The sequence below is a fragment of the Cryptomeria japonica genome, chromosome 9 (genome assembly GCF_030272615.1).
Source record: "Cryptomeria japonica chromosome 9, Sugi_1.0, whole genome shotgun sequence".
In the NCBI taxonomy this organism is placed as follows: domain Eukaryota; kingdom Viridiplantae; phylum Streptophyta; class Pinopsida; order Cupressales; family Cupressaceae; genus Cryptomeria; species Cryptomeria japonica.
In genome coordinates this window covers 54022408-54031821 of record NC_081413.1, presented here as the reverse complement: position 1 = coordinate 54031821, position 9414 = coordinate 54022408, and the positions used below count along the sequence as shown (strand labels likewise).

General features: G+C 33.8%; 1 protein-coding gene across 1 annotated transcript; it reads left to right on the top strand.

Moving 5' to 3' along the window:
- Positions 1–4995: 4995 nt before the first annotated feature.
- On the top strand, positions 4996–7343 carry LOC131040489 (metalloendoproteinase 2-MMP). Its single transcript, XM_057973427.2, has one exon. The coding sequence runs from the start codon at positions 6031–6033 to the stop codon at positions 7120–7122; it is 1092 nt and encodes a 363-aa protein (XP_057829410.2). The 5' UTR covers positions 4996–6030; the 3' UTR covers positions 7123–7343.
- Positions 7344–9414: the final 2071 nt, after the last annotated feature.

Sequence of the window (9414 nt, the reverse complement as noted above, 5' to 3'; positions counted from 1 at the left end):
CAGTATAAGGAGTATCTTGTGAAGTGGAAGGACAAACCAGTTGAAGATTCATCTTGGATTTCTTAGGCAGAGGTAGACCGCCTTTGTTTTCTTCTGACCCTAGCAAAGTGAGGGACTCACTATTTTTTAGCAACCTTGGATGTCTGATGCAGGAGTATCCCCAGTTCTTGGCAATCTTGCATCAACCAAAAATATTTCTTTTCTGTTTGTTTTTTGTTTTGTAGTTTCAACATTTCTTTCTGCATTTTCTTGCATTGGCTCATCGGATCTTGTGGAGCTAGATTTTTCTTGAGGACATGATCACCTTCCTTATTCCTAAAACACAGAGCATTTGGATCATTTTTCGACAAGTTATCAATTCCAGATTCTGAGACAATTTTCTGGCACCAGAACCGCTAGGACCTATTTGCATTGGTGAATTTATCGGATCCCTTATGCATCTTGCTAAGCCCAGTTCGTTGATTCCGATGTTCCTTGGCGTATGGCTGACCTTCCCTTTGATCTGCACGTCATCCTTTGGATTTTCTGAAGGAATCTCTTTGGAGGAGGCCGACCTATTGGTTTTACACGTTTGATCTTGTTCTTCGGTATTTGATCCCTCTTGGATTGATCGGATCCCTCTAGATCATATAAATCATTGTAATTAAGCATTAGCATTCATTCAAAGAGAAGATAGAACATGGAAGATAGATCTTAAGATTTAGAGGTCTGGAGTTGACCGAGTTTGTAATCGAGCATGTATGTAGCAAGCCAGTAAGCCGAATCTTGTATCCCCAGAGGCTACCGGTTATCTGTAATTAGTTTTTATGATCTAATTTATTTGGTTTTTCATTGCCTCCATCATATCCTCTTGTTTATGTTGTGTTTTACTCTTGTTGACTTGTCCAGATTGATCTCTTTGAGGTCCCTCTTAACTGGTGATTGTATCAAGTGGGGACCCATATGTGGTCAAAATTGAAAAGGGGTGCAATTCTAGGATGCTACAATTGATTAACTGATAATGTTTAGGTTTTAATGACAATGATGACAAGGTCTTGGTCCATGGTAACATATTTATTACCTTATTATTAATGGTTAAACTATGTCATGTATTGATTTTTGTATTTGAACTAGTTTTCTTGTGAGGTTAAATGATTTTTGGATGGGGGTCAAATATGGAATAATAGAAAAGGTGGGTTTCAACTATTAGCCCATCTACGGATAATGGTTTAAATAGATGTTTTAGCCAACGCTTACAAATCATTAGTAATAGTTACTATTTGATTGTTTTTATTGCTATTATCATGTCATGGTATAGATGCATTAGCATTTTGTTATGTATTAAAATGTTAGATATCATGTGTTGCTCTAGATTCCATCACACTTTCTAATTTTAAGGATTGTTAGGCCCTTCATGTAGGGTTGAGAATTATTCAGATGAAAAATATCAGGGAAGTGCAATCTTCATGGTTGGGTATTCAAACACTCTGATGATGTTCTCAACCTTGTGAGATCTTGTGAGAAGGAGTACGTGATAGATTTATATTTTGTATAAAAGATGAAAATTATGATGTAGACTATTTGTAAAGGACATAATTTCCTATAGTAAATGCAAGTTTATGAGCTTGTGTATCAAGTCGTTTCATGTAAACCCTTGAAAGTATTAACATATTTTGAGCAATTCAATTCAATATGTGATATTTATTATTTCATTATTAAGAAGGCCCTTACAATATTGATCACATCTACACTTTGTGTGCAATGAGAATCTTTTTTATAAAGGACATTTTATAGTTTTTCATGTTCCATGCTTAGTCTCTTAGCTTACTCAAAGGTTCATAATTAGATATAGAATTGGTTTTGAATTGATAGTTTGAAACTTATAATTTATGTTTCATGTGTGATTTTCTATAATTTAAATTAAAAAGATAACAAGATTTAATACAATGGATAGGGTCAAAGCTACTTGATATGATATAATTTAAGATGTAAGAATCAAATTCCAATTGAGAAATATTTGTGAGACTATAAGAGAGAACTTTGCATCCATCTCATTACTTGGTTCTCACCCTAGACTTAATGTAAGCATATATAGAGTAAAATATACTAAGTAACCATGTATGATAAGCAAGAAAAATCATGGGTAAGCCAAGATCACCTAGAGATACCTCGCTCTCATCCCTCTTCAATTATGTTTATGGAATCCTCGCCCTCCAAACTTGTGTCTTTATAATATTTTTTCAAGTTGAAACTATTTGTGTAATGAAATGACATTCAAGATAGCCTTTTTAATACACATAATGTGACAATACTGTAGGAGTAAAAGACCCTATAAATATGTCTAAGGGGATAAACTAAATGTAATTTAAAACATAAATATATAAATGAGTTGAGCATGATAAATCAACATAAATAAATTAACCGCTTGAGACTACAAATAAACATGTGTTAAAAAGGGATTAAATTGGAATTAGATTCTTAGTTTAGAATTGATACAATGTAAATTTTGTTGATGTGATATTTTGACATAGAAATAGAATCTCAATATTTAGAGATGATATGAATTCAAATGTATTAAATGAATACAATATAAGAAATTGAGATATTAATATATTATAATGCTTGGTTATCCATTCTAATTCTGACATCATTTCTTGAGAAAATAAGACCCTTAATACCTACAAAAGTCTTTTGCTTGATGTATATCTACTAAAGCAAAAATTAGATATGCTAAGAATTACATTTGAGACTTACTAAAATAATAGGAAGGAGTGGTTTGATTTAAACTATTATAAGCAACTAATTTCATCATAATTAAGTTAACACATTAATCTAGATAAAATAATCAATATGTTGAGCCTACAAGTGTTAGTGATGGATATGTAAGATTTCTTAACTGATTAGATAGTGCTCATGTAATGATCTCATTCATTAGAATTGTGTAGAGAAATTATACTAAATATAAGCCCTAGACATATAATGTTGAACAATTTGTATCTTCCAATGAAGGTGTTTGAAATTTTGAAATAATAGTTAAGATTTTGGAGATCCAATACGTGGAATATGATTCCAAGTGTGGTCCAATATAAGATAAGAAATGTTTTAAGAAATAGATTAAGATGTTTTGAGTAGAAGAAATATTTTAAGAAATAGATTAAGATGTTTTGAGTAGAAAAATGTACATAACAAAATTTTCAATTAAAGTTTGTTTTTTTAATAAAACGCACTAGGCATGAATATAGGTTAATATAAAATAAGATATATACATATAGAGATAGCAAGAGCATAGGTCAACCGAGAGAGCTACAAACCAATAGGGAGCACTACTCAATCTGAGATATAGCTAGAACGTTAAGGCATATAACCAGCAAGACAAAATGCTTATAGACAAATAGAGAGATAAAAAGGGAAGAGACTAAACCCAGTCAAGAAGATTTTCATCAATTTTCTCCTCCTCAATTTTAACCTGAGCATCTTCCAAACCATTCTCACCAGCCTCAGTTGAGCAAGAGAAACAAACAGTTTTCTGGTGCCGCATAGAGTTAATAGAGAAAATATGTCTCAGTTTAAGGATGTGTTCTATGGTGGCATGGTTAACAAGTTAACCACACGATATTTATCTTGAATTTTCTCCACTTTTACTGGGTCCCAAGAGATCAAAATGTGCAAATAGAGCCCTTCCCAATGTACTCTCATTTTGAACCTCCAGTGCCACTTTGAATGCATCATATACTGATTCAAGTCAAGGATTATCTTCAAGAAGCTCTCTATTAAAGAGGCCACAGATATCTGCAACTCCATCAAACAGATTATATACTTGAACTTATATTAGCTAAATAGTAAGTCAATTTGTTGCCTTCTCTATAACAATGGGAGCTTATGAGATAGGATTTTCCATGTTTAATGGGAGATTATGAGATAGGATTTTCCATGTTTATGTGAAGATATACTTTAACATAAACAACTAAGAAATATTGCATCAAGTTTTGTCATTTTAAAATCAATCAAAAGAGCATGACCTAAGCTGATACAATATTTATCAAAAGTTGTTTTAACAACCTTTGCTTCTACCATTGTAGCATCCCCAAACAATAATATATCATCTACAAATAAGATGTGAGTAGTTGATGATTGAGAGTTAGGAATGGGTATACCTTTCAACTTCATGCTTGAATGTTGAAACTTAATAAATCAACTAAGAAAGTAATTTATTTTTTTAGCTAGTGAATGTACAAAAAGAACATTAAAAATCATACATTAAAATCTTTTAAAAAAAAAAACATAAAATATGTAGAAAAATACTAAAGAAAATATACCTATCTCCTCTAACACAAACAATCTAAATAGAATTAAATTTATTAAATTTATTAGATCAAATTCTGTTATTAAAAAATTAAAAGATTAGATTTATAATATTTTTATATTTTTTTTATTATTACAATATTCCATTAGTTAGCAAAAACTTTGGGTTTTCTAAAATTGTGAATCTTTTAGAGATATACTTAATTCCTATGATATTGACATGCTAGTTTTGACTTGAACATCATTTTAAAACTATTATCGTAATCTTGCTGCATTATTGATCATTTTCAGCAACGAATTTGGCATAATGCCCTTTCATATTACCTAATAATAATCGGGTAGGAATTAACTTTAATTATTAAAAATAATTCATGAAAAAGAAAGGGCTTACGTAGTGAGAAAATGAAAACTACTGTATCCTTATCACAATTATTCAAAAGAAAGAGTATCTAAATAGCCAATAATATATTAATATACGAGTAAATAAAGTATTTTTTATTTAAACGACTCTGCCATTTAGTTTTTTCGTTTATTTTGGGCCCTCCTGAACTGACGAATATGAAAAATTCAAAATAATCTTCAAATGATATAAAAGAAGCTTTTGCCGTGCTCTTTTCTCTTTTTCTTGTTTTTTTTTTTCAAAATAATCTTCAAATGATATAAAAGAAGCTTTTGCCGTGTTGTTTGTTGTTTTTTTTTCTTTTTTCAGTTGTCAACTTCAGAGAGAGCTGAGTTTTCCAACGAACCAGTTTATTCCAGGAGAAAAATTAGGTTATCTACCTCTCTTAATCCGCACTCCAATATTGTTCTACACAGCTTGCGTGAACCCAACGGTAACGTAACAAAGAAGAGCGACATTTCGCTGAATTTTCTACTGATTTTTGGTCAAAAACTTATGTTTGTCAAGATCGACAAACCCTAAGACTCGGGTTTTTCAAATGCTTTATAAAATTTACATTTACAGTCAGGTCAATTAGAAGCAACACTGCCGGCCCCGGGCATGAGAAATACACGCAAATAATCATAAAATTTGAAATTCTTTTTTGTTCTAACACAACTACTCTCAACGATTTCAACTTCCTTGCGTGCCTTGCTGAGAGTTTCCGAGCAACCAGAATAAGAAGCTTGAAGGCCACAATTCTGTAACAGCAATTCTTGTTTGTTTTATACATCAGAAGCAGAATTATAAGACATCAAAAGATTTTCTTTATTTGTAAGGCCATTAGTTATTAATGGGAATAAATCCCCTCTGTTTTATGAATCGGAAGTGGAATTACAAGACATCAGAAGATTTGCTTTAGTTGCAAGGCCATAGTAGAGGAAGAATTCTTCTCTGTTTTATATATCTGAAGCAGAATTATAAGACTTCAAAAAGATTTTCTTTAATTGCAAGGCCTTACTAGAGCAAGAGCAAGAATTCTTCTCTGTTTTATATATCTGAAGCGGAATTATAAGACTTCAAAATATTCACTTTAGTTGCCAGGCCATAATATAGCAATATTTCTTCTTTGTTTTATATCTCTGAAGCAGAATTATAAGACTTCAAAAGATTTTCTTTAATTGCAAGGCCTTATTAGAGCAAGAATTCTTCTCTGTTTTATATATCTGAAGCGGAATTATAAGACTTCAAAAGAATTGATTTATTTGCAAAGCCTTAACTATAGCAATAAATATTCTTCTCTGTTTTATATATCTGCAGCAGAATAATAAGACATCACAAGATTTGTTTTTCAAGCGTCAAGTTTGATTATGGAGCTGATGAAGCTGCTTTTCATGGCGAGCTTTTGTGTGATTGTATGTGAAGGAATAAACACTGAAGAGCTCTTTTCTCCAAAATTTTCCAACAAATCTGTGGAGAGTGCATGGGAGTGTTTCAAGAATTTAACAAGCGCGCAGAGAGGCGACAACTTCAAAGCGATGCCTAATTTGAAGCACTATTTTAAAAAATTCGGCTATTTGTCGATTTCTGAAGGAGAAAACGCGACGGAGGAATTTGACGAGATGATGGAGTCGGCCGTCAAAATGTATCAGCAAAACTTCGGGCTTAACGTGACTGGAAACTTAGATCAACAGACGGTATCGCAGCTTATGACGCCTCGGTGCGGCCGCGAGGACGTCATCAACGGAACCTCTGTTATGTGGAGAAACAATGGAAGCAAGACAGGAAATTTCATCCATGGCCTGAAACATTACACCTATTTTCCAGGGAGTCCGCGGTGGTCCGTCAACAGACGGAATCTCACCTACGCCTTCGACCCCGACCACGAAGTGCCGGAGATAACAAGGACGGAAATGCAGACGGTTTTCGCCAGGGCGTTTCAGCGTTGGGCCGCCGTTATCCCCGTGACGTTCGGGGAGACGGATGATTTCCCTTCCGCCGACATTAAAATCGGATTTTGCAGGGGATCTCACGGCGACGGGCAACCATTTGACGGCGTTCTGGGGACTCTGGCTCACGCCTTCTCACCTCAGGACGGAAGGTTCCATCTTGACGCGGCGGAGTCATGGACCGTCAATCTTGACGACAACAGTGTGAGGACGGCAATCGATTTGGAATCCGTTGCGACGCACGAAATTGGACACCTGTTAGGGCTGGGCCATTCCAGTGTGCCGGAGGCCATCATGTACCCTAGTATTCCCACACGAACCAGAAAAGTTGAGCTTCGTAATGATGACGTGGAAGGAGTTCAGAGCCTTTACGGCACCAATCCCAGTTATAACGATTCTTTTGTTTCTACTATTCAAGGGGAACAGAACAGCCACGTGTCTGGCCGACCCCGGTCCCTCTTCCTCTCCTCCTCCCTGCTCACTCTTTTCATTTCATATGTTCTTACTCTCTGATGAGGATTTCCCGTCACGGGAACGATAGATTTGTTATCCACCGTAGGCTATTTCGCTGTACAGTTTTGATTCAGTGTTGTATTTTTATGTGGCGCTCAAGCAGCATGCTTTTAAAATTGGTTCAACTGTAAATACTTGAATTGTCTTTTACTGGGATTATTTCAAATCAGTGTTGTTATTCTGTGCATTCAAATAAATCATTTTTTCTTCACTTCTCACAAGAGTTTGTTAATAGTAATCCATTGAACTCTCTTTCCTGGGATTATTTCAAATTAGTGTTGTTATTCTGTGTATTCAAATAAATCATCTTTTTCAGTGTTAATAGTAATCTATTAAAGATATAATATAATAATTAAAGTTTAGTGTATTTATTGAGGCTTTATTCTAACATAATTTTTTATGTGGTTTCTCTATTTTCGTTGTCTTATAAGTTTTGCAAAAAGAACACTATAAGTTTTTGAAGCAATTTCAGCAAATCAAGCAATGGGTTTTACAATTCCAACATGTCCATAGATCTATTCAATGTAGATTTGCTATATAATGCATATGTACTTTTATGATATATACTCTTTGTTAATAAGGACAATATTTTATTTATATTTAACAGATTTGAATTAATAATGTATATTAACTTTGTTACTAGGGAGCATATTATACTTATATTAGCAAATTTGAATTTCCATCTATGTATACTCTTTGTTATTAATAGTACTATTATACTGTTATTAGCATATTTATAACTGAAAAATATTTTCTTCATTTCATTGCTTTACACTACGTAATTATTTTTAGTCGGTTTGAATATTAAAAAAACATCATTCCCCGTGAAAGTTAAGAGACAATGAACAAGCCTAACTTACCAATCATGCCAAAAAGTGTTGATGTTGTATGCTCTTAAGAAACAGGCTGACTAAACTGGATTATACGACATAAAGCAAATGGAAAGAAAATTTTATCAAGTGCAAAATTAGTTATATACAAATATAATTTATCCCACTAATAGAGGGCTCTCACAAATATCGATGAAACGGATTGACCAGACGGTTTACTACAGGAAAGTGAGCAATAAAAAAATATTATCTAATGGAAGTTTTTTCGAGATGCGTTACAGTTATTGTTCATTGACTTGACATTACCTATGTTATGTGCGACTTAGACTGTGTTTCGTTGACCATGGTTGAGTATATTCAAGCCGCCCACGTGGCTGGGGCAATTGCTTGGAAATGCCTTTGTGTCTTATTATTAGTTAGGAACTGTTATTGACCAGAGTTTATTTCAATTATTTATCCATTTATTGAAAATTTTGACGTTAAATTAGTTTTCTTTGATTTTGAACTTTTCCTTCTCCGCAATCAATGCGTTAAATTTTCAAATACAGCCATTTACATTGTGCGGTTTATGCAAGTACAAAAAGAATTTGTTCATGCAAAAGAATATATATATATATAACTATAGAAAATGGGACGGGGGTATGATTGGTCCTCAACCTAGCTATTGGTCCATTGAACCTCGGGCGTGCAATCGAAGAAGAGGCTTGCATTTCAAAGGAGAGTATGAGAGACCTTTGTCTTCTAGGTAAATATTGGTTTTTTCCTAGTGTATTATGTTTTTGCGGTCACATGTCATATTGTACAGCTATGTGTTTGAGGTGTCATGACACAATACAATGGTATTTAAATCATGTAACACTAATGCATCAAGCATTGTAATACAAGTGGGAGACTTAGCTATGAGTTAGATCACTACAACAATGATACAAATGATGTAGAGTTCTTTCTAACCCTGAGAATCAAGTGTAAGGCTATAATCTTTATCGTTCACCAAGTCAAGAATAAGATGAAAGCATCATATCATCTCAACCCCAAAACATACCTCTTCATGGCTCGATCTGACAATGAAGATGAGAAATCCATATCCCTATTTTTCGGCTCCACAAAAGTAATTGAATTGTATTGTGCATGCATCCAACTTATACAAGGTGTCAATTCGAACACCCTTAGCAAGCACCATAGCCCCTCTGGTTTGTTGATGGCCCAAAAGAAACACACAACACAAATTGAGTGTTTCCACTCAAACTCCCCTTAAAAAAGAGGTAGAGCAATTATATCTCAAGCATCCCAAGGTCTCTTTGGTTGGGTCACAATAAAGTCAAATAGCATAGTGGTTTGTTGTGGCATGTTTAATGAGGGACATGCTAGTCGAATGATCAAACTTAGAGCTTATGGTTCTTGATCTATTCCTAGACTAACCAGGTTTAAATAAAGATAAAAGATTGAATAGGGGCTACTAGAG